At 57.4% G+C, this 25,345-nt stretch overlaps 1 protein-coding gene across 4 annotated transcripts in view; it reads left to right on the forward strand.

The window, feature by feature from the left end:
- Nucleotides 1-12,512, forward strand: part of NTNG2 (netrin G2) — a 69,489-nt gene extending 56,977 nt beyond the window's left edge. For 3 of the 4 annotated variants that reach the window (XM_031450759.2, XM_031450760.2, XM_064490638.1), the window contains 6 exons: nt 2,360-2,386; nt 3,353-3,490; nt 8,353-8,454; nt 10,024-10,191; nt 11,548-11,682; nt 12,276-12,512. In XM_031450759.2, the coding sequence (XP_031306619.2) occupies nt 2,360-2,386; nt 3,353-3,490; nt 8,353-8,454; nt 10,024-10,191; nt 11,548-11,682; nt 12,276-12,511 (806 nt within the window). In that variant the 3' untranslated portion in view covers nt 12,512. The remainder of the gene's footprint in view (nt 1-2,359; nt 2,387-3,352; nt 3,491-8,352; nt 8,455-10,023; nt 10,192-11,547; nt 11,683-12,275) is intronic. The other variant, XM_031450762.2, reaches the window with a different exon arrangement.
- The last annotated feature ends 12,833 nt before the right edge of the window (nt 12,513-25,345 follow it).

Below are 25,345 nucleotides of genomic sequence, written 5' to 3' on the forward strand. Positions count from 1 at the left end.
ATCACTCCCATGCGCACACGGAATGCACAGACTTGCAAGCACGCCCACACTGACACACAGGCACTAGCACAGGCACACACACGCGCACACGCACGCTCACTCCTTGTGACTCAGCTCCTGAGCGCCAGGCCTTGCGATCAGACCCTCTAGCGTGACTGCATCCTGCCCACCCCGTCCTCAGGAACCGAGGGGAGCGGCTCAGCATCCTCCCTGCCTTCCTTCCTTCCCCTTCTTGACCCCAAGGCAGGAGAGAGGGCCCGCAGGGTGTCAGGAGCCTTGGGGACCCTTCACTCCAGGCTGACCGTGGCAAGCAGCCCCATTCCTCCTAACCAGCCTTATGGGGCATTTACAAGGTGCTGCACAGCAGCGAGTGCTGGCGGGGGGTCCCCACGCCCTCGACCCTCAGGGCGGCTCCTGGAAGTGGGTTTTCCCTTATCCCATTTTACAGAGGGGTCCTCCGAGGCCCTGGCCCTTGCCCTCTGCACTATCCTCTCCTCTCCTGGCTCAGCCTTCCTGTGCCGGTGGCCAGCCTCAGGGGGTGCCCGTACACCCCTGCATCGTGAACACCCTTCGGGGGGCCACCCATCATCAGCCCCCAGCATAGTCCACGGGTGTCTCCATGAAATCAAGAATTTCCGGGCGCTGCTGCGCTGCCACGGATAAGGGCCCGGGCTGGTACTGGGTGGGGTCTCCCCAGTCCCCCCACCCTAGTGACTTCACTGATGTCTGACATTTGTGCTTTGACAAGGCTGCACGGGGCACTGTGTACACAGCTTCTGAGCCCTCACCATAACCTCTGGAGGGGTATTTTTAGAATTCCCCCACTCTCTGGATGAGCAAACTGAGGCCCAGTGACCGTCAGTGCCCCTCGATTTAGCAGCGAGTTAGGTGCCAGCAACTGGACCTGATTCCAAAGCCAGGCAGGGTGGCAGGCTTCTGCACCAGGACTGCTCAGCCCGCCCCTTCAGGGTGCACTCCTGGCAGCCCCTCCATCGGCACCCCTGCCACCGACCGGTGAAAGATTTATGTAACTTTAGGCTGATCAAAGCTGGAAGCCTCACAATGAGGCTTTGACAGACGCGTCCTGTCCTACGTGTTCCGGGCAGCGACTCCACAGGCTTTTGAAGGGTGACTTGCCAGGCTCATAGCGTGCGGGCCTTCAAAGGCACAGGTTGTGCTTGGGGCGCCAACAGCCCGGCCCCGCCTGGCTCCCTCCCCACGGGGTGCCTGACCCGTCTCTTTGGTGCCAAAACCATTTCTTGAACCCTTTCTTTAGTCGCTGTCACCTCCCTCTGACTGGTAGTCAAGCCTCCTTTCATCCGTCCTGCTGACATCACCCACCTCCTCCCCGCCTGCTCCCTGCCTTGTCTCTGTGCCCCATCCTCCTCCTGGAAGGATCCTCTGAGGTCCCCTGGCACCCACAGACTGAGACCCTTACCTTCAGGTCATGCACTGTGGGGTCCCCAGGCTCAGCTTCCAAGACTCCCTCACTGCCTGCCGCCAGGGTCACCAGGAGAGGTCCACCCACCACATGCACCCCTGCCCACACCCCGGCATCCACCTGAGGGCTTCCCGGAGCACAGAGTGGCTCCTTCCTTTGTCAGGAACACCTGGGGTGGGGGGTGGAGCTTGGGCACCGGCTCCTTCTGCCTAAGACTGATGGTTCCTACCCTAGTATCGTAAGTCCCCTGGTCAAACCCGTCCCTGGAGCACAGACACACAGAGACAGAAAAGCCCAGTTGGGATCAGGCCTCGGCCACTCACAGCTGGGTGGCCTTGGACAAACCATTTCTTCTCCTGAGCCCTGTTTTCTCGTCTGTAGAATCAGGACCCTAATAAAACCCCTGTGGGACTGTTGTGAGGCCTGAGTGGCCCTCAGGCAGAACTCTCTCAACACCTGTGAGTTGAGAGATTATCTTCCAATCAGTGGTTCAGCTGTCCCTGAATTTCCCCTAAAGGGAGCAGGCACTGTGGTTTCTCTTGGCCCAGTAAATTAGTCTGCCCCGTGGTTGAGACCCTCATTTTCTGTGGCATCCCACTGCCCTCCAGAGAATGTCCTCCCACCTCTTTGTCCGGCACTGGAGGCCCCAAGAGTCTAAAATCAAACAAGAAGGGTGTGTGCAAAGCCCCCGGTTAGGGTAAGTCACAGCTCTGAGACTCAGTTTCTCCATCTGCAAAATGGGCTAATAGCAACCCCTCTCAGGGTGTCGGTGAGGATGGAGTGGATAATCCAACCCAGTCCTCACATAGTGAGGTGCCCAGGCCCCCCAGTTTCTTGCCACCGGCCCTGCCTCCCCCTCCTCTGCAGGGAGGTGGCGGCCAGGCCCCTTACTCTGCTGTGACCCTTCTCTTCCTGCAGGTGCCGCTGCGGGCTCCGCCGTTGGCAGTAAGTACACAGCTGGGTCACCGCCCTGGGGAAGGTGACTGGGACCCTCAGTGCACGAGCCTCTTTGCACGTCCTGGAAAGAGCAGGAGAGAGAAGAAGGGGCTTTGCTGCCCCTGCAGAGCCCAGGGGCCTCCCCACCCCTCCTCTAATCACACCACATTTGCTTTCCCCCTCCTCACTGCCTCCTGCCTGTCTCCTAATTTCTCCCCTTCAGCCTCTTGGCCAGTGCTGCTTTGGAAAGGTCCCCTTCCGCACCCCCAGGTGAACTCCCTGCTTCTCCCTCTCCTGTCAGGCAAGGGGGGGGGTCACCTTCCCCAACCAGTGGCAGAATCCCCACCCCCACCTCCCCGGGTCTGACCGTGGGGTTTGGCCTCCCTCCGGGCAGCCTGAAGCTGTCACCTCTGCAGCCGCTCCCCTGCAGTGAGGCTGGGGGAGGTAAGTCCGCATCTTGATGCATCCAGGTCAGCTCAGGTCCCAGAGCAGTCAGACCATCTGAGTCGGGGAGTGCTGAGAACTCAACAGGGAAGGTGAGGGAGGGTGGGAGGGTGACGGACAGACTGTCATGAGTCACTGTCAAGTAGTCACAGCACCGGGCATCGGCTAAGCAGGACGCTTGGATTATGTCCTTTCCTCCTTCCAGCCCCCGCCCCCCGGACAGGTAGGTATCGTCACCTGCTCTGAGACGCAGCAGGAGAGGACTTGACAGAGTCAAATCGCCAGCTAGCGGCAGACCCCCCAAATCTCAGAAAGGCTTCCGGGGGCGCGGCCTCCCTCCTCCAGGGCTCTTTAGGCCCACACTCGCCCCCAGGTGGCTCCCTGCTGGGACACCAGTGGACAGAGAGGGGGCCAGAGGAGGCTGGATCTGGTGGGGACACCTGTCCACTCAGCGGGGTCGTAAGTTGCTCCTCTGTGTTTCGGCCCCCCACCAACCCCCCACCCTCTCTTACTTTTCTCATCTCTCACCAGGCAACAGCAGGTCCCGGAAAGACCCCGTCCCCCAAGCCCCTGTGGCCCCTGTGGCCACAAGAGGGGACCCCACCACTCCTGCCCCCTCCACGTCCACTGCTGGGGCCCCCCTGGCCCCCAGCACCCCACAGCCCACAGGTGGGTACCCGGGTACAGCCCCAGCTTCCCTGCCCTTTCCCGCTTCTTGCCCGAGTCCCCGCCTCTCTCTGTGATGTATGATGTGGGAGGCATCAGCCCCGGGGAGGGCAGGGGCTTGGCTTTTAGTGTAGAGAAGGCTAGAGCTGCAGAGCCAGAGCCGCCAGAGCGTGAGGCCAGGAGGCCTCCAGGCCGTCTGGATCCACCTGTCATGGGGCCCCAGCCACGGGATCCAGGGCTCACTTCAAGGTCCTAAATCCTCTTCCTCCTGCCCTGCCCCAAGGCACCGCTCAGGAGGACCCCAGACAGGTGTGGCCAAAAGGACAGGGTGTGACCTCGGAGGATGGGGCCCTGTGGCTGGAAGGCCACGTGAAATTTCCCCCAGAGCTGGGGCCTGTCTCCCAGTGATGTTCCTGCCTCCAGGGAGCCAGCCCAGCTCCACCCACACCCAGCTCTGTCCCCACCGCCCCTCAGCAGCCCGCCCCTAGAAATTAGGGGGTGCAGGGTTAGCCAAGAAGGCTGACTCCTCAGATCAGCAAGGCAGAAGGGAACCTCTGAGCTGGGGTCCTCAGATTATGGACTGCTGGGCCTTTCAAGACTGAGTGTGGGGGGCAGGGCCAGGCCAGGGGTGTGTTCAAGGCTTGGGGTGTGGGAGTGGCTCTCTGGTGTCACCTCGCGTCACCTGGGGAGTCCCACAAGACCCTGCCTACTGCAGGTGCCAGGAGTCTGAAAGGATTCATCCTTCCCAGAGGGTGCCAGGAGGATGTGGCCAAGGGCAGTTCCTCCTGGTCCCACCAGCCGGGGAGTGGTACCCCAACAGCAACCCCCACCCTGTACCCACCTGCCTCTGCACAGGGGAGATGACACTGTGGGGGCTCCTTACTATTTGGGCAGTGCTGTGGCCTTCCTCTCTCTGATGCTCAGGGACCCTGGGAGGGCCAGCATTTCCAAAAGGCAGAGAGCCCTCTGTCAGCTGGGGAGAGGTCCGCCTGCACTCCGACCTCTCCTGCCTCCCCTGTTAGGGGGCAGGGCGCCCAGCCCTCTCCCAGCCAGTGAAAGCCGTGGGAAGTTCCCCTCGCCCAGCTTCTTCCTGGGACCAGGGGGTGGCACATCACACCTCTTCTTTCTGCCTCTCTCCCTTCTCCCCGGGAGGCATTTGCAGGAGGCAGGGGCTACCCAGGAGATTCAAGGATTTCAGGAGAGCCTCCTGACCCAGGAATCCTCTTTGGGGTGAAGAACACAAGTCACCCTGGGAATTCCGGGCTCCGGACATAAGGTGGTCCAGCGTCCTGAGACTTGCCCTTTTTTCGCTGAGCCTGTGATGGGCAGACTGGTCCAAAAATAGCCGTGGTGGGTGCTGTGTCTGCCTGCAAACGGTGATCTGTCTGGGAGGCCAGACAGGCGTGCACACATACACACACACACACACACACACGCTGAGGAACCCAAGCTCCATTTTCGGAGCTGCTTCTGACATAGCACAAGGGGTACAAACTGCAAAACTAGAATTAAGGGCAGCGTCAGAGCCAGGGCGGTGAGCCTGGACGAGGTAAGGTTTGAATCATGAGGGTCTCCAGGACTCAGATGGTGAGAAGGAGGCAGCCCTCCCTCCAGGCTGGACTAGCAAACATTCCGCTTTGCATCCTGAGCCCAGCACTGGGCAGCAGGAATGAACGGACAAAGGCGGCTGCAGTATGACAGCCAGTGACCTGAGTCACCTTAGGGGTCATCACTCCTCTTTAGCAACTGGAGCCTCTGCCTGGGCCCCCATGAAGCCTGGACCCCCACTAATCACGGCCCCGACTGCAGCTGGTGGAGAGTGGACGTGCCCTGGGCTGGGAGCTGGTATCGTATTTCTTGTTCAGCTCCGAGAGATGCGGCTGCTAATTTCCTAGTCCCACAGGCGAGGATATTAAGGCTTAGGGAGAAGCCGCTGGACTTCTATGGTAGGTAAATTATATCTCAATAAAGCTGTTTAAAAAAGAAAGAAGCAGTTGCTCGAGGTAACAGGCTGGACTGGAACTCGGGGCTCACTGACTCCAGACGCTCCCTGCCCCCTCAGCGGCCCAATGCCACTGCCCCAGGCCTTGGGGGGCTGTGAGGTGGTGCCGCCTGTAAGACCTGATTTGCAGCGCTCCCCAGTTCCGAAGGAACAGACGGGGCCTCCAACTGGTCTTGGCACATTACACGGGCCATGGCGAGAAGGTTCTTCCTGCACACCTGAGTGTGTCCCTGGAAGGCCCAGCTGGAGCCTTTCCCATCCCCAGCTCCTGGCCCCCAGAAAGGTCCTGAGTCTCTCCAGGTGCCTCCCAACAGGTGCTCCAGGCTCTTCGACCAGAGTCCACCTGGACCTGTAAACCCCTGGCCCAGATGTTTCTCCCTCCTGCCAGTGTCAAGATGTCTGTAGGGCAGGGGCTGCAGGCGGAAAGGCTGCTCAGGACCCCATTCCTCTCCCCAGCCTGGCCGCGGAGGGTGGTGGGAGGGGCTGCAAAGCAGAATGCCTTCAGGGCAGGCTTATTGCAGCGCTAATTAAGCCCTGGCCAATTTGGGTCCTTTGGCCACCTCTCATTGAACATCACATTAATGTCAACTTGATGTCCAGAAGCTCCCGGCTCCCAGCTGGAAAGTCTCCCGCACTTTTTAGCTGGTAGATTTTTTTTTTCATTTCCCCGCCAACCGGCATCATGCGTAATCCCTTTAAGAAGTGGGAAAAATTTGATTTCTCCCCTGTCCCTCTGGGTTTGTCTTTGAAATTCGGTGCAGAGCGAGTCCTTGCCTTACTGGCCCTGCCTGTGTGCCCTGCTGTTCCAACCAGTCTTGGAGATGGGCACTGGGGCCTTCGGGGGCTGACTCACGTTGGGATCCCTGGTGAAAAAGGGCCCAAATAGGGGTCAGGGAGGATGCTCCAGTGCCCAGATGGGGGTTGGATGGGAAGCCTTTGAGGACCCTCTGGACACGTTTGATGTCTCGGCCAGATCACACGTCCCCTTTACAGCCATTAGCCAGACATCAGCACCGAGAGGTCTAGGCCCAGACACAGGGCTCAGACACTCTGCCCTTCAGTCTGACAAGGGGTTACGTGGGGAGGGAGGAAGAGCTCCAAGAATCAGGTGTTCCACTGAAGATAGGACTGCCCAAAGTGTGCAGATTCTCGGGCATGGGGCCCCCTTCCATCTGGATTCCGTGTGCCCTTCACAGGCTGCGGTAGTGTAGACGCTGCCTCTCCCGTAGATTTGAACCCAGCTCTGCTTGGCTAGTGTAGACAGAGCTGCTTCTTATAGTGCTGCTGCCTGTGAGGGGCCTGTAGTGGGTGATGCCTCAGTGGGTCCCCAGGACAGCCCCACCTCAGCCCCTTGGATAACCTGGCTTCTTCTCTTTCCCCCAAGAGAGGGTCAGGCCAGCCACCGCTGCTCCCCTCTGGGAGAGCACCCCCTGGCCCCAGGGGTCCTCCAGTGCAGAAGGTACGGGGGCAAGTTCCTTGTGAGACTGTAGTGGAGGTAGCAGGGGCACGCGGTGGGGGCCCGGGGGGAGGGGCCAGAGGGTGCTGAGGGGAGGGGCGCTGATGTGACCTCACCACAAATCCCTTCTAATCCAACACTCCCCGGGGGCTCCCAAGCCAAGCGGAGTCTCTGCCTTGGTAACAGTAACCCTTCTCTCCAGCCACCGTGTTCACAGGACCCCTGGGCCGCGTGAACCTCAGAGAGGGGCAGAGGGCTCTCAGCAGTGGGGTGGCTGTGAGTGGATGAAGGGAGAGGGCAGCGTGTTCCAGGCAGCAGGACCAGCTGGGGCAAAGGCTTGGCGGCAGGATGGCAGTGAGCAATGGCCTGACAAAGCGGGATGCAAGGAGGGGTCATGGAAGGCACTGAGACCAAGCCCAGAGCCTTAGTCTCCACTCATGGGTGCGTGGGCTCACCTACGGCCACGGTGGACATGCGCAGGAAGCACACAGGGCCTGCCTGAGTCTCCAAGAAGGGAAGCTGTCCCCAGTCCCAGCTCAGAGTTCCCTGGACATTAGGCCCTAATGCCCAGCTTGGGCAGCAACCCCACCCACACTTCCAGTTCTCCTCCAGTGCCAGCTATGGACAGTGAGCAGAGCTTTGAGCGCCCCCTGCTGGCAAGCCGTTCCAGAGCCAGTCCCACAATTGGTGAGGGTCCAGTTCCCAGGCACCTGGAGGCCTCTGAGTCTGAGCATCCTCCCCGGTGACGGTGGCGGAGTCAGAAAGAGTAGGCCAGGGCCGACCCTTCCCAGCCCTGGACTGACTAGGACACCACAGCCTCCAGGGGGAAGCCAAGGTGATGATGCTCCCGGGACGTGGCATGATCCCCCCCCAAACACAGGGCTGGGATTCTGGGTAGTGGGAGGCAGGGCAGTGTGTGCTCGTGGCTGGACAGAACCTGTGGGTGGGGAGTCTATGGACAGAAGAGGACTCGCTTCGGCTGGAGCAGGGAGATTGTTTCAGGAAGAAAGGGAGATGCCAAAATCTTGAATGCCAGGTTCAGACTTTGGACTTGATGCTCACAGGAGTTTGGAGAGGATAGGGGAGAACAAGAGTAGAAGGGGGTGCAAAGAGATGTTTCCAACCAGTCAAAGAATGTTCCAGCTTCAGCAAAGTATTTAGCTTAATACGAGGGGAGTTAGAGGATTAATCCAGCTGGATGTGTAGGTGGTCTCTGAGGAGGGACCAAATGCCAGCCTGGTTTTGCATGCTGTGGCATCTCAAATCTGAGCAGGTAACAAAGCTGCCCCAGAGCTTGCCCAGGGCACCCAGGGAGTCTTTGCTGGGTTTTACCTGGGCCCAGACAGCACCCCGCCCCGGGCAGCTGGACCATGGCTGATAAAAGAGCTTGTTTCTCATCTCTCCAAGCCGTGGGCACCTCTGCTGCTGCCCCTGCCCTTGCCAAGGTCTCCAAACTCTTCCAGCTCAGGCCTAAATCTCCTCAAGTGATGCCTATTGAAGAATTCCAAGGTAAGAGGAAGGACCCGGGGTGAATCGGCCCTCCTCCAGCACCTCTCTCCTGACTCCCACTGGGGAAAAGACACGATGCAGGACAAGGACCGGTGCCTGGCTCAGAAAACCCTCCCTGAGAGCTGGGTCAAGGTGAAACCGAGCTCTCTCCCCTCCAGGCCTCCCTCCCCAAGGGAGCTGGGAGTAGGTGTGAGTCAGAAGCACAGTGGGCAGGCACAGGGCGGGCAGAGCAACTTCCAGAAATAGCGTGCCCTGGCTCCCCTGGGAGGTGTGGCCTGGGGCTCGTCTTGGTTGAAGCAAGATTTGTGGGACACAGGGGTCACCAACACTACTCCTTGGGACACCTGGAGGGTGCCTCACTTTCTGTCTCTGGAAGGACAAGGTGAAGGGGACAGGTCCAGGGGGCCATGGTGTGGGAATGCCCACCACCTCCTCCTGGGCACATCCCCGAGGCTCATTTCTCCAAGGTCCTCCGTGCACTTGACCTTGACACCTCGTCAGTCCCTCCTTCCCCCATCACAAAAGGGAGGTTGGGTCCTCTAGAGCTACACACGGTGTTTCACAGAGGGTGGCTGGCATCCTTCCTTGTTCAAGGGGAGCTACATCAGCTTTCTTGTTCAAGGGTGTTGAGCCCCTGAAGAGGGACACCAAGGGATGGCCCCCCTTCTTGTGGCAGGGAAGGTGACCCTTCTCCCCAAATCCTGCCCCTTGATAAAGTCATAGGAGCTAACTCCAACCTCTGGGGGCCTTGCTCAAGGCAGTCCCTGGAGTAGGTGTAGGGCTGGAGGAGACAGCAGTATGGCTGGGAGATGGTTGTCCTCGGCATGGAGCCGTGTACCTCCAGTGAGAGTTAGAAACTGGTCCAAAACTAGCAGGAGATGCTCAGGGCACAAACTTAAAGGCAGCGCTCACTCTCAGGCTCCTACAAGAGCAGGCCCTCTGATGCCAATCAAATTTGCAGAACAGCTCAGGCTAATAAGACAGGGTCCTCCAGGTGGGTGCTTTCCTTCCAGTCGTCTTCCAAAGCAGCACGGGGAGGAAGCTCCTGGCCCTTTCCATCTTGTCCAGCATTCACGCATGTGTCTCTCCTTCATTGACACTGGGATAACGTGGTGAACACCATGAACCCAGGCACCGCCCTCCCTGAGCTCACAGTCTGGCAGCATGCCCCATTCTCCCTGCATGAATCACTTCTAATCACCCCAGAATCCTGCGGGCATCCCTTCAGAGGGCACTTTCCCCTGGCACCTGGCCGGGCCTTTAGCAGGTGCTGCCCACGGGCCCTCCCTGGTCCCCTGCCCACAGGGCCGGGTGGGAATTAGTGGGCTGCGCTTGCACTGGTTCTTGATCAGGCTCAAAGCTAGCAGGCCCATCTCTCCCCAGACGGTACAGAAGTGTGGGAGGCCCACGGCAGCTGCCCGAACAGGGTCCCGGCCCCTGCTTGTCCCGGGTGGGTCCTTCCTCTCCCAGTGCCCAACTGTCCCGAGTGCACGGGGGAAGGGGCAGCAGGAAGGCACAGCCTCCTTCTGCTCGCTGACCCGGGGTGTTTCCCACGCTCGGCCGGCCCAGACTGCGAGTGCTACGGCCACTCCAACCGCTGCAGCTACATCGACTTCCTCAACGTGGTGACCTGTGTCAGCTGCAAGCACAACACGCGGGGCCAGCACTGCCAGCACTGCCGTCTGGGCTACTACCGCAACGGCTCCGCCGAGCTGGACGATGAGAACGTGTGCATCGGTGAGCCGCCGACTGGGACGCGGGGGCGCAGCGCGAGAGTGCGTGGGACGGGCACCTGGAGCAAGAGCGGTGTGAGATGGGGCGTGGGGACCCCTGCCTCAAGAGGCCCCCGGGGCGGCTGTGGAAATCCCAACCCCAGGGCCCCCTCCAGCTGGGCATCTCTAAAGACAGAAGCTTCCAGAACCGGCTCTAATGATAACCTCCCCATGCAGCCCTCCCTGCAGGCACTGGAGTTTCAGATCCACTAGTTAGAGTCGAACACTGGTTGTAGGGCTTGCCTTGCTGTGTGCCTTTGGGCAACTCTTCCCGGCTCTGAGCCTGTTTCCCTGTTTGCAAAACCTGAAGGTGGAGCAGATCAAAGGCTTTTAATTCCCTTTCTGTAACTGAAGCCTTTCTTTAAATGAAATTTTTCTCACGCTTGATAAGCAGAGCCCAGCTCATAAAGCTGCCCTCCACCCTCAGTGGGAAAATGGTCTGCTTTCTTCAAACTGTTCCAGGACTGGCTTTTGGGGTAAAGAAAGAAATCTACATGGGTCCTGAGCCCAGGGCAGGGGAGGGACAGACCATCCCAAGAGGCCAAACTCATGGCCCACACCAATACCCACTAGCCTAGAAGGCTGTCGCCAGTAGAGGCCAGTTCTCGGCCTTAGGGTGCCCTGCCCACTTGGGAACACACTGCCTATTCCCCAGCTCCCCAGGCAGCTCTGGCTGTGCGCAGGGGGGGGTGCCCACGAAGCTGCAGCTGTCAGGCTGAATTACGGCAGCAGCCTTCAGATAATTCCATCAACTCTAAAGTGATCCCAACGGAACTGCACTGGCCTGTCACACTGGCCAGCTGCGGGGACAGGGCGGGGACTCTGGATCCGATTAGAGGCACCACTCGCCCCCCAGCCCCCTCCTTTCTCCTTGCCTGTCTGCCTCCACCCCCAGGCCCAGCACTGAGCTATGGTGGCCGATTACCCCCCCACACACACACACACGCACACAACCACAGCCCCCAGGAGAGCTGCCCGGTGGCCTCCGACGAGGCTCCTCCCACCTGTCAGTCACAGCTCTTTAGAGGTGAGAGGGATCAGCGCCCCGTCCGGTTACAGATGCGGAGACGGAGGTCCAGGGAGGGGAAGGGGCTGGCGGGGGCCACACAATGCCAGGGCCAGAGAGGGCAAGGGAGTTAGTGGATGTGACGGAATGAAAGTAGTCTTCCCTCCAGATGTAGACACCCCGGGCAGACCCCCACCCGCCGTCCAGCCGGGAGCGCGGAGATCCGGCTGGGAGGGTGGCGGGGTCGGGCAGGGTGGGTCCGAGCGAACCGGGCCTAAGTCGCCCTGATCGCGCACCTTACACGTGTCCGTCCAGAGTGTAACTGCAACCAGATCGGCTCCTTGCATGACCGGTGCAACGAGACAGGCTTCTGCGAGTGCCGCGAGGGCGCGGCGGGGCCCAAGTGTGACGACTGCCTCCCCACGCACTACTGGCGCCAGGGCTGCTACCGTGAGTGCGCGCCGCCACGCAGGCGGGGCCGGCTGCCGTGGGGCCCCGGGGTGGCGGGGACTGACGCTGGCAAAGGCAGGGTCTGGTGGTGGGCGGGGCCAGGTGGGCGGGGCCTGGGGCGACCTTGTGGGGAGTCGGTCCTTGAAGGAGCTGGAGGCAAAAGTGGAGTTGGGGGCTGGCTAGAGTTGGTTGAAGGCTCCGGGAAGTCAGAGAGTTTGCGGGGAGGAGGGGAGGCTGTCCAAAGAAACGCTGGGTGGCGGAGACCCAAGGTGAGCCACGGGAGAGGGTGGAAGGGCGCCCCTGGCACATGGAAGAGCACGTGCAAAGCTCTGGAGGCCAGAGAGCTGGCGCAGCTGAAGTACCTCTCCAAGGCCAGTGCCCCGGGGCGGGGAGAGCCAGGGCTCCGGCGGGAGGGAGGCGGGGGCCAGGTCTCGCCTGGCCTTTGATACCATCCACGCAGGTACGCTTCTTACCAAGTGGGCCCTGAGCCTCCAGCACCCCCTGGTCCAGGCCGCGACGTCCGAGTCGCAGAAGCTCCAGCGTGGGGGCTGGACCGGGCCGCCCTCCGCGTTAACTGCCCCTCCGCCCCGCAGCCAACGTGTGCGACGACGACCAGCTGCTCTGCCAGAACGGCGGCACCTGCGTGCAGAACCAGCGCTGCGCCTGCCCGCGCGGCTACACCGGCGCGCGCTGCGAGCAGCCCCGCTGCGACCCCGCGGACGACGACGGCGGCCTGGACTGCGACCGCTCGCCGGGGGCCGCGCCGCGCCCCGCCACCCTGCTCGGCTGCCTGCTGTTGCTGGGGCTGGCCGCCCGCCTGGACTGCTGAGCCCGCCGGAGGACCCGCGGCGCCCGGGCGGCCGGGTCCGCGCGCCGCGCCGCGCCCCGCCTCGCCCCGCGCCCGGGGAGCCGGCGGGGGCGGGGGGGGGGGCCGGGGCCGGCGTCCGAGGCCAGTCGGCGAGAAGGGTGCGGCCTGAGCTGCTCCCAGGTGCTACTCAGCAGAGTCCTCCCGCCCTCCTCCCGCCCCCAACATCCCAAGTGGCACCTGCCCCCTGCCCGGCACTGCAGCTGCGGCGCTGTGGGGCCCTGGCCCCAGCGACCTGCGATTTTGGATTTTAGTTTTAGTTTTTCTTTCATATTACCCATCACCTCTTTTCTTTCTTTTTTCTTTTTTTCTTTTCTTTCTCTCTCTCTTTTTTTTTTTTTTTTTTTTGCTGGCGATGAGACAGAGGTCTCACCCCAACACCCCCAGGTCCTGCCTCCTGCCACACACACACACACACACACCACACACACACACACACACACAAACACGACTGTTGCAGACACCCGCTGCGCCTGTCTCTGGCCCTCAATCAGCCAGGGGACCCGGAATTCCAGTTGCCTACAACTCTAGTCGCTGACTTGATTCTCTTTTATATTCTTTCTTTGTTTTCTTTGGCCACCCACCAGACCCCAGGCCTTGGGAGAGGCCTGGTGACCAAGGAGCTCACTGTCTGGGGGAGGGAGTTAGGAAGGAGGGTCGGGAGGACTGGAAACTTCGTTTTGTAGAGAATTATTTTTGTTTGTATTAACCGCCCCTAGAAGGAGGGCCCTGAGCAGGAGGCTGGTCACCACGGTGGGTGGTTGATGGTGTATAATCCGACAGTAAAGAATCTGTTCACTGCTGCCTCCAAGGCCTGTTTCCTTTCTGTTCTTTTATACCCATCAAGCTTGGGGTTTAAAGAGGAACCCACAAGACAGCCTTAAACTATTTCACCATCAGTGCCATCCCTTCCCCAGGCCCTTCGGGGAATAACAGGCAGGGTGGCCAGCAGAGCTATCTCACCGCTTGGCCAGGCATGGCCCCGCAGTGATGCACACGTTCCCCAAACTTGGGAGGTTGTCCCCCTCCTTTCCCTAAAAAGAAAATAAATATATAAAATAAATCCAGAGTTTATTGGCACTTTTCCTGTGCTGTCCTCAAATTTCAAAGCACGTGGTGGACACGGAGACCATTGCTGAGAAGTCCAAGGGAAGTGACTGGCAGAGCGTTCTAACAGAGCTTGATTTCAATGCTCCTATTTGTACATCAGCATGGGGATTTGGGGGTCCTATCAGCCCTGCGGGTCCCTCCAGCTTCAGGCCCCATGTCTACTGCTGCCGCTGCCTCCTTCCAGCGCCCCCTGTTGGCCAGATTTCAAAGTGGGCGCAGGCTGGTGGAGACAGGAAATACAAAGACCCAACGCGGACCACCATCTCCTCCCTCCTTCCTCTTTACCTCCCCAGCATCAGGAAGGGGACGGTCGAGGAGACCGGGGGCACCGAGGGAGTTGTAAAAGGAAGCTCGGAAGAAAGGGGTCCATGAACTTAGCCCCGTGCTTTGGGAGCACCTGTGGGTCTCTCCATCCTTTGGGGGTTCACTTCCCAGCTGTCTCTGGAGAAGGTCTAGATTTCCCTGCCCACCTGCTTACTTCCCAGCAGCCCCAGGAGACTCCCAGCCCCACGGACCAGGTCCCTTGTTGCTCCCACAGCCTCCGCCTGCAGTAACCGTCTGCCTGCAGTTGCTCTTTCTAGGTGGGGAAGTTTAGAACCAACCGCATCCCTCCTGCAAGTCCCCAGACGGAGCTTGACCCACCTTGGCCTTGAGGATGACAAGAGATTACAACACAGCTACAAGAGGGTATAAACTATACTTACAGCCTCACAGGGCCAGACGCCACCCTCTACTGGCCACCGCTCTCAACTCTCAACCCTAAAGAAAGTGCCTTCTCTCTGGTCCCCCAGTGGCCTCTCTGTTACCATCCTCACCTTCTTATTGACAGAACCCCACTTAGCCCAATGGCTAAAAGGAAAGGTCCCTGGGCTCCTAGTAGAGAGGAGTGGCCATGTGACATAGCTCTGGCCAATGGGATAGAAGCAGGGCTGATGGGCAGGGCTGATGGGCGGGGTCTCCAGAAAGCCCCTTAGAAAGCCTCTCCTCCCCTCAACTCCCACGGAGCCTCAGTTGACCAAGTTTGGGGCCGTGGCCTTTCTCTCTCACCCTTCCTCCTGATGCTCAGTCAGCACTTGTGGGGGAGCCATCCCCTCAGGATGGTGGGGCCGAGAAGGTGGAAGTTGCTTTTCCGAGGACCTAGAAGAGCCAGGGACACCAGCCCTGGTTGCTGACCTCCGCACTTCTTAATGTGTGAGAAAAAAATAAATCTTGATGTGATTAAAATACCAGTCTTTGGATTTTCTGTTATACGCAGACTCACCAATTCCTAAGTTATGGGTCCTCCCCACCCATACCTGCCCCCTCCCCCCAGTCCACTGAGGCCAGAGAGACTAAGAGATCCCTCCCTCAGCCGCAGCCCCCAGGATGTAATCCTGCCCAGGACATGACCACAGGTCACAGCGGCATTAGGCCAAGGGGTCCAGGGCCTTCTCTGTCTCAAGTCACCTCTTCCCAGGACAGAAAATACCTCTACCTTCAAAGGGAGCACAGGGCAGGCTGACCAAAATCTACCTCTAGAGAAACAGCACCTGATGGCTGTGATCTGTAAGCAGTGATGCCTTCCTCCTAATCATTGCGATATTGAAATATAAAGGAACTACATCAATTCAGCCCCAAACACACACACAGACTGAGGTCTGACAGAAGCAGAGCTTGAGACAGGGGTTCAGTGCGTGGGTTTCCGGAGGGTGTGCTATTAGGAAACATGTGTCAGGGAGTAAAAGAATTAGGATTGGGGGAGGGTGGGGACCCCAATGAGGATTCCAGCCTCAGCCTGGTCCACCCAGTGGGACTCTGAGCATCCATCACCTCTTGAGGCAAGGGGGCAGTCTCATGCCTCCGGCTTTAGGCTGGATTCCGAGGCTACGTACAAGCGCCCCCAGGACAGAAGGTGGGAGGTTGTGAGCTGTTAACCAGCATCACCTAGTGGAGGGGGGGATTCCCACAGACAGGCTCCGGGCCAGGCACCAACTGCTTCTGCTGAATACACGCATTTGTGTCACCCTGGATGTGTCCCCAGGAAGGCTCCTGAAGGGTCTGGGAGGAAGGGGGCCTCAGTGGGCAGCGCTCTGCCTGCTCTGACCTCTCTCAGCTGGCGCTGTGTCAGCATCCTGGGGACTAGTGGGAGCAATGGCCAGGGAGGTGGAGCGCGTCAGAGATCAGAGTGGCAGCCCCAGTCCCCCAGGATGCGGCTGGGCCCCGACCTCCGCCGGAGGGTGGAGGGGAAGTTGCCAGTGGCCATTTGGAAAGCTCTGACATTTTCCAGGCAGCGGGGAGAAGGAGAAAACGAGGTTCGCGGAGCCCAGGGTCGCAGCCCGGCCTCTTCTCAACGGTGCGCCCCCGGCCCGGAGCTCGTGGTTTCATGTCCGATTCTGAGCGGTGAAGAGCCCACTTCACAGGCTGGAGGGCAGCAGCCCTGTGCGCAGGCGCTGTGCGTGCCCCATTACACTTCCGCGTCCCCTTCCCCCTAGGACGGGGTGGGGGGCATTTCTCATCCTCAGCGCCATCAACGTTTGGGGCTGGATAGTTCCTGTGGGCTGGGGTGGGGGTGGTGGGTGTTTAGCGTTTCCCCCTGGCCTAGATGCCAGGGACGCTCCCTTCCCACTAGCAACAACCAAAAGTGCCTCTGGGCATCGCAGACTGGGGGCAAAACTGCCCCGGGTTGAGAATGACTGTCCTCAGCAGAAGGGACCGTCCTCCCCAGGTAACAGAGAGGGAGGTCGACGCTCAGAGACTGGAGGTAACTTGCCTGAAGCCACACTGGAGAAGCAGCAGGTGCAGAAGTAAGTTCAGGACGTAGTGACTCCAGAGGGCAGCCCAGGCAGGGGCGTCCGCCCAGCGCGGGTCTGCAGCTGCTCCGTCTCCTGCCCGCCCCCTCCCCCAGCTAGGAGCCCTAGGGAGCCTGGCGTCATCCAAATGGCTTTGCTGTCGGGGAAATGCCTCGCCCCCTGCCCCCACCTGCCCCCTCTAAGTAGGCCGGCCTGCTGAGTCCGCGTTTCCTGTCTGGTTGCCATGCATTACAGGGGCGCCTGGGGAGCAGCCGGGCATCTCCCGCAGGCCTGGGCGGGCAGGGCTGAGCGGGGGCTCACCCTGAGGCCCATACCCCTGCCCCCAGCCCTGTGCCTCCAGCTGGGCCACTGTCCCCCCAACTCCCAAGAGTCCCCCCTGCACATCTCAGGCAGAAGGAGTTAAGGGTAAAGGCCTCAGGAAGAAAAGCTTTAATTGGTTTTTTTTTCCTTTTTAAAACACAAATCACGACTGGAGGGAAGTTAGAAAATACCAAAATGTGCAATATTAATAATTTCAAAATTAAAATCACCCACCATCCTCCACCCAGAGCTAATAACTATTAATATTTTCTGATGTGCATTTCTAGTATTTTTCCATAAAACAAAACCCCACGCAGACAGTTTGCCCAGCGTTTGCTAGGACGATGCTAAGCACTGTGCTGAGGCTGGATAGCTCTTATTTCAAGCATCCAGTGATGAGGTTGAGAGCTGGGCTCCCATAACAGAGACTTTTTACAGCGAAGAACACCGAGGCTCCAAAAGCGTCCTGGACAGAGACTTTGGGCACAGCACACAAAGACAACTCCCCGTGATTTAGGAAGAAAAGGAGACGATTTGCAGGGTCACAGGATCCCCCCAGACACAACAGAGGAGCCAGATGCACTGGGTGGGGATGGGGGCACCATGAATCCATCCTGGCCAGAGAGCCTCTGCTGCTGTCTCCATGGGCCCCCGGTGCTGCCTCAGGAACCACCCCTGGCCCAGACCTGCCTCCTGCTGGCCTCCCCATCCGGCCCCTACATGTGCCCATGTCTTCCTGTCCAGCCTTTCCCACCCCATCAAGGGAGATGGGCTGTCTTTCCCCAACCAGACAAAGGGCACAAAGAAACCATGACTATCCAGCCCAGAGAGGGTGGGCAAGTCCCTTAGGGTCACAAAGCCAGGAAGAGGCAAAGTCCAGATGCAAATCCAGTCTCTCCTGCACAGAAGCCCAAGCTTATAAATACACTGGAGCCACACAGCTGCCACTTTTTCCATTATTTAATTTATTTTAGCAATGATGGCTTCATCTCATGCACATCTATCTTTAGCCTGCTTTACAAAATTTAGCAATATATCCTATCAAAGGAGGTCTTTTAAAATAAAAAGGAAATGCAAAACTCTACACTTTTGCCCTCCCACTGCCCCGCCCACACACCCCTCCCATGCAGTGGGGTCTGGTCAAGTCCCTAGAACCCCCTTGCCTGGGATCCCAGAGGCTCTGAAGACCTTGTGGTCCTGCAAGGGTGGGCTGAGGCTGGAGACAAGTGGGCTCACCTGTGGCAGAGTTCCAGATGGCTTCCAGCCAGACATCCCCTTTCCTGACTGAACTGGTGGGCCCAGAGTTCTGGTCAGGAGCAGCTAGAACGGGGCCTTGAGTCCCCAGAGATCCCAGAGCAGCGAGCTGCCCCTGACACTAAAGGCACTGGAGCCTGTCCCGCCCTGGACAAGTCACAGCTGACCCAGTGCCCAGGATGGGCAGGCTGCTTCCAAAGGCAGAAGGGACGGCCTTGAGGGGTTCCGGAGTCCGACCACAGGGGTTTGAAGCTGTCCTCCACCACCTGGATGACCTGGGGCAAGTTCAGTCTCTCTGTGCCTCAGTCTCCTCATCTGTGAAATGGGGATGTTAAAAACAGTACCTACATCATAGGGCTTTTGTCAGGATTAAACCAGTTGACACATGTCATGCTGGCCCGAAGTAGGGAACCAGTGTCAGCTGTTATTATCCATGTCCTCCGTCCTCCTATCCCCAAACACCTGCCATGTGGGTGCCGTATCACTCGGTCTCCCTTCCCTCCGTCCCTCATTCCCTAGTCCCTCCACATGCTGGCCCCAGGGCACAGCGAACCAGGCAGACACCTCTTGCTGCCCCCTGATGCCCAGCACCGGCCCAGGCGCAGTGAGTGCCTGTCTCTCCTCCAGTCACCTCAGCCCATCCTCATCCCCTGCTGTGTCCAGCGGAGGATGGGGTCACATGCCCGGGCATCTTTGTGGAGTGCTGAGAAGCCGTCTCCCATCACCCCACCGAGACGCAGGAGGTGGGCCTTGGGGAGGCCCTGATCTGCTTGGCCAGTGAGCACCCTGCTACCCTTAGGACCTCAGTTCTGGGAAGAGCTTTTAGCAGAGGAGCCGGTACTGGTGGCCTGTGGGGAGTGGAAACCTGGGACCTGGATCTTGGTTTCTAAACACCCTTCTTCCCTAAGAGGAAACAGGGCTTCTCAGAGTGAAGTCTGATTCCACGGCTGGACAGAGAAAGTCTGGGGTGAGCCCGAACACCTCGTACCACAAGGCCAGCAGCTGCCCAGATGGCAAGTTCCACCCTCTCCTGGCCTGGGGCGCACCTGGCACTGTGAGTACCACAGGGACGCGGTGGGAGTCCCGGGCACAGCTCCTGGGTGGGGTGGACCCTGGGTGGGGAAGACAACTGGAGGTCCCTCCCAGAGCAGCTGCCCTCTGGTCATTTAGTCAATAAACTCTTTCTTGAGCCCCCACTGTGTCCCCTGGCTCTGGGGGTGCAGGATGGGAAGGCCAGGAGACCTTGTGGGAGCAGGGGATGCCCCCATGGGGAAGAGGAGGTTACGCTGAGCCCCAGAGACGGTGTGCACACCTATCGAGGGCTCGTGGGGACACCACGTTGCTGGACACAGTCCCCAGGGCCTGCCCTGATCTGGGCCGTCCCCTGGGCCCACCTCAGAGACTGGTCGCCATGAGACACGATGAAGATTTGCTGGCACAGCTTTTCCGCAGGCTCTGGGCAACGCCTTTTTACAAAGAGAATAACTGAAGAAGCAGTGTGTCGTCTTTAAAATAAAATGATTCTTATTGTGCAAGTAATTCACGCACACTGTGCAACAAAGGGAAAAACAGAAGAACGGATACCTTGAGTTACTCCTCAGAATAGGCGGAGCGCAGAGGGCCTTCAGGGCAGTGAAAGTGCTCTGTGATGCTTTGAGGGCGGATACACGTCATGACACGTTTGTCAAACCCCACGGCGCGCACAACCCCGAGTGAGCCCTAATGTCAGCTGTGGACTCGGGGTGACACTGACGCGCAGGGGTGGGCTCATGGATTGTAACGGGCACTGGCGGGTGGGGATGGGGGAAGGGGTATATGGGAAACGTCTGTACCTTCTGCTCAATAGTGCTAAGAATCTAAAACTGCTCTAAAAAATAAAGTCTATTAAAAAAAAAACTATATAACCCCTATTCACATTTTGGTGAATGTCTTTTTATATTTTTCCTAAATAAAAAAAAAAACCAGTATGTGTGCCTGCCTGTCTACATACAGACACGTATATACAGATATTTACACATATACGCGCATAGCACACATACACACACACACACATATATACACCCACATAGAACAAAACTGTAACTCCCCCCTCCCCATGACACAGTGCGCATTTCCCACCAGCCAGGACCTGCTTGTATCTGGGTCTGTCCTTCTGCCCTAGGGAGGAGCCGTCACTAACCACCCCCTGGTGTTGGTTGTAAAAGACTGTGCCGGGAAGTTACGCCATCTCCAGCACTGCAGGATGGGTCACGGTACCCCGAGATCACCTGAGAGTAGATTGCAGGACATGGGGTGTCCAGTTGCCAAGAATGGAACCCACAAGGGCTTGCCCCTGGGATCAAGGGGGCTTCTGGTGGGATGTGGAGATTACGGTGCAGACCGAGGGCCAGGCTCCAGTCACACTTGTGGCACCTGGCAGGCCCACCTGGCATGCAGTGCTCATGCTCAGTTACTGGGGAAGGGGCACCATGTCCTGACGTCACAGTCGTTAAGTCCATGGAATGCCTTCCTGTCCTCTGTGTCCCTGTGTGACAAACATCTGAGCACTGCCTGGGAAAACCCTTTGGCTTGTGCACCAGAGGTATGTGATGGGAAAAAAAGTGACAACCCTGAAGTCCCTCAGACTAGAATGGACAGACTGTGGCATATTCTTGAAAATGGAACATGATACTCCACCCAAAAGGAGTGGGTGACAGCTGGTGGCGTCTCGGGAACTTAAGGATGAGGGGGGAAGTGTCACAGAATACCCACCGAAGATGTGTCTACAGAAAGTTCAAAATTAAGTGAAGATAATTCTGGAGTGGATTATAAATAAGGAAACCTTTCAGAAGCTGTAGACTTCAGGACGGCAGTTACAACCAGGTGGAAGAGGGAGGGAGGGGAGCTGGAAGAAGCTGGGGGTGGTCTTCCCCGGCATCAGCCGTGTCCTATTTCTCAAAATGGGGCTGTGGGTACACAGTGGGTTATTATCAGTCTTTCATTTTACATCGGTCTTGTATAGACACTGATGGATAGAATCTATTTTACAAAAGTTCTAAGAGCTGGGTCTGGGCCAATCTGTGGTCTGAGCATCACTTTGGACATAGCCCATCCCGAGGTCACAAATCTAGCTGTTTTGCAGCTTCAACTTGCTTGGGATGTGAACCTTCATTCAATTGGAAAGAGAAAAACTTCCATCACTGGCTTCTTCCTAACTTTGGGGAGATTAAAAATTAAACTTGAGATGATGTAGTAACTTAAAACCCTGGTTCTAATGCTTTTGTATCAAATTATATTTGTTACATACAGTGTATCGGATAGTTAAGGGGTTTCTAACATTCAAGAGAATTTGGCTATTCATCTGTCAGGTTAGTTTTGTTTCAGTTTGAAACCTACTGAAGAACTCCGCTTAGGATTCAATGGAAAAGTTTAAGGGCAATTTACTAAATGGGATTTTAAAAAGAACTTGAGACTCACTGTGTTTAAGAGTTTAATGAGTTAGATTTACTCGAGCGGTTTAAATCCTAGAAGAGGTGGCCTTTGAAGGGTTTGCAAAAAAAGGTAAAGATTTAATTTACAAATGCACTTTAAAAAGGAAGCCTGACGTCCACACGCCTTCCTTTTCACGGCACAGGCTGGAAAAGATCAGAACCAACTATTTTAGGGCCTGATCAGTGACCCAGGGGGTATTTGATAAGGAAGATGCAGCAATGTTTCGCAGAGTCCTGGGGGGCTGGAAGGGAGGTCCCCGTGAGCGGGGACTGTGGGGTGACCCCTGCTTATCCTCAGGGGTTTGCTGCTTTTGCTCCCAGCCCTACCCCAAGGTCTGACCCAGTCGGAGCTGCATGACTACCTGCTGTGAATTCCCAAAATCCTCATAGAAAACCCATCCCTCTGACCAGAGGAACCAGGATAAGATGTCCCTGTGGCCTGAACGGTGACAGTATGCAGGGAACCCCTGTTGTTACTTTAAAATCTCTCTTCTCTTGCTGCTGCTTCTAGAGGGAAGCCTGGTTGAGCAGAATTCTGCTACAGCGCAGAGTTCTTTGATGTCAGATGTGTGGATTGAAGACCTGGGAAAGTTAGTTTTTGTTTTATTTGTTGCTATAAGAATCTAACATGATCACAGAACCCAAGGAACTGTAAATGTAATAGAACCTTTCACAACATTCCCCACCAAGACGGGGCAAATATGGGCACCGTCTGCGGGCTCCTTGCCCAACCGCGTGTCTGGGTGATTCTGGGCCAAGCCCTGTGATGGAAGCTGTGGGCTCCGAGAGCGTGGAGCTGAGGAGCTCAGAATCGGGGGAGCCCAGGGGCTCGACGGCCGCTTCTCAAGTCCCAGCAGCGCGGACTCATCAGCTGTACTTGTGGCTGTGACCTCAGCCCCCAGGACGGCTCCTGCTTCTAGTCTCAGCCTCCCCTTCCTCTCCCTTGAAAACCTTGAGGGCCTCCCAATTGTCTCTAGGACTAGACCTGACCGCTCGCAGCCTAACAGGACCCCTGGACCTGGCCCTCCCCTGCCAGTCCCTCAGGCTCACTGCCAGCCCCTGACTTCATCACGCTCTGCATCGAGGCTTCTGGAATGCCAACTTCTAGGCCACCCTCAAGCTCCCAGCCTTCTCTGCCTCCCCAAGCCGGGCTGTCTGCTTACTGTGCACAGGACAATGCTCTGTACGCCCTCTCGGGATCTCACTCCGCTTGGCTGAAAACCACTGACTGGGGGCGGGGGTCCGGGGCCCCTACTGTTTAGTTCACCTGGGTTCCGCGGGTCAGGACTTCCAATGCAGTTTAGCTCAACGGTTCTGATTCTGGGATTCTCTAAGGGTTGCAGTGAAGGCGTCGGCTGGGGCTGCGCCATCGGAGGCTTGATTGGGGCTGGAGGACCCACTTCCAAGACAGTGCACTCACTGCCCACGTTGGTGTGGCCGGCTGTTGGCAGGAGGTCTCAGCTTCTCCCTGTGGGGACCTTGCCTGGGCCTCGCCCAGAACAAGTGATCTGGTCACACATCATCATTCCTCTGACATCCAACTGGGTACACAGGCCAGCCCTATTCACTGTAGGAGGGGCTCCCTAGGTATGTGACCACGCAGAGGGAACAGTATATTCCGTGTCTGGGAGGGTTAAATTAAAGAAGCAGAACCACTATATAAAAAATAAGGTACTGGCCGCAAGGACTTGGGTTTACGCAGCTGTGGGAGCAGTTAATCAGACATCTGCACGTCTGATGCTGAAGCCTGAAGTGCCAGGCAGGCGGGCGGAAAAGGAAGGTGCACGCGAACGAGCTGGAGCCCAAGAAAGCCCCCTCGCCCCTTCCACCATGTGAGGGCACAGTGGGGAGACGCCGAATCAGCCAGAGCCACGATCGTGGACTTCCAGCCTCCGAACCTGTGAGAAATAAATTGCTGTTTCTAAGCCACCCAGCCTCTGAGATTGTGTTACAGCAGCTCACACAGGCTAAGACAGAAATCCACCACGATTTTTAGCCTCTTCCTCTCCAGAACTTCAGGGATTGGTCTGAAATTTTAGAACTAACTGGGGAAAAGAACCAGCAGAGAACTCAAACTCCAACTATGGTTTCTGGGTAAACAAAGTGAAGCCCCCAGAGGCTGTGAATTGTCCACAGCGCAGGGCAAAGGCAGAGCCAAGGCTGACCCCCCGCCTCGTTCCCGTGGACGCCGACTCCCTGCCCGGGCCTGTGTCTGTGGCTCCGTGGCCAGCCCGGCATGAGGTCCCGCGTGTCCTGATTCACTTTTGTTCTTCTTAGACTCCACAGGCAGCCCTTTGCCTCCTTGTCCCCACTGCCGGCATCAGGAGTCACTAGCGCTGTTTCCAGCTCTCCTGCCCAGCCCCGCTGCTCTGCCCTCGGGAACCCCTTCCTGAACAAAAACACAGACGCCCACATGGCTTCTGGTGGCAGGCCTCACCCTGTCCAAGGTGCCTGCAGCAGACAAGGTACTGAGGACAGCAGATGCAACCCCGATGAGCCCCAGGGCTGCTCCTCTTTCCTCCTGACCCTTAGGGGCCAGGCCTCAAGGCTGGCTGCCCAACAGAATCACTTAAGAGAGCATTTAAGCTTAAGTTTAAATTTTAAAAAGGCAGCCAAGTACTTGCCCAGATCCATTAAATCAGAAATTCTAGGGTAGCGCCCAGGAGTGGCAATTTTTCCAAAGTTCCCCAGGTGACTCCAAAGTGCACCTTTCAGGTTGAAAACTATGAATTCTATTTGTAGCAAGGCTGCTTCAGAACAAAGGTGACAGTGTCAGCTGAGCCTGAGCTGCGAGGAAAGCCGGCACCAAGCCTGCTCCCGTGGCTCCGAGCACTGTCCATCTCTGGGTACCATTTACGCCATTTGACTTGGCACATACCTTCTGTACAGGACAGGGTGACAATAACTCAGGTCCTCTTAAGAGTTATGGAGGGACCCCTTGCATACAGAAACTGCCTTAATGGTGCTGCACAACACTATAAATTCTATTTAAGCTGATGCTAAATTTTAGTTTCCTCCCTGAATTATTTATTCCTCAAACAATGAATGGCGAAACCCAGGAGGTGGTGGCGATTGCGTGTGTGTTGGTCAGGACCGACTTTAAAAAGCATTGCTACAGCTGCTGCAGCAATGTCCACAAATGAAATGGAGGTCCCGGAGCACTCATCCCTCATCAGGTCGTTTGGCAAACTGATGCCCCGTAACTCCCACATACGTCATTTTGCCCTCACGGGCAGTCTGCATTCACCGGAAAGAGCAAGGCGCTCCCGTGAGGCTGTGTGTGCACACGTCCTGCTGGCGTGGGACACGGGGGCTGAGGGCAAGCACCTTCCAAGAGGCAGCGTGGCCAGGTCTGACTCTGCTCCCAGAAGTTACTGCTTTTATGAAACGCGTTCTACTTCTGTAACCCTCAGCAATTACCCCTGACTTGGCCATCTATGCGGTACTGCGCCTCCATCAGTGTCCCCGGGGGCGCCCTTCGGGGGTCACTGTTCATTCCTCCCTCCTCTCTCACCCCCACTCCAATCTCAGCCTTAAAGGTGAGCATGCATCTCTGCTGGACCAAACTTCAACGTGTAACAGACATCACAGCTGGCCACAAAGTACCTCAGAACCTTATGGGCAAGATTCCAAAGAGAGCTTGAGAAGCAAAGGGAGTTGGGGATGCGGGTTGGATAAGAAATCCGAATAAAACAAATCCCCACCCAAATACTTTCAGCATGAAACAAATCAAATGGCAGACTAAACGGATTATCTGGGAAGTATCTTGAACCTCCATTTAATAATATATAACTCCTAACCCATGTCAGATTTCTTGTTTCCACTTTTAATTCCGCTATTTTCTCTTAAAATTAAGGTTTTAACAAAGACAACCG

Source organism: Camelus dromedarius, chromosome 10 (assembly GCF_036321535.1).
Source record: "Camelus dromedarius isolate mCamDro1 chromosome 10, mCamDro1.pat, whole genome shotgun sequence".
Taxonomy (NCBI): domain Eukaryota; kingdom Metazoa; phylum Chordata; class Mammalia; order Artiodactyla; family Camelidae; genus Camelus; species Camelus dromedarius.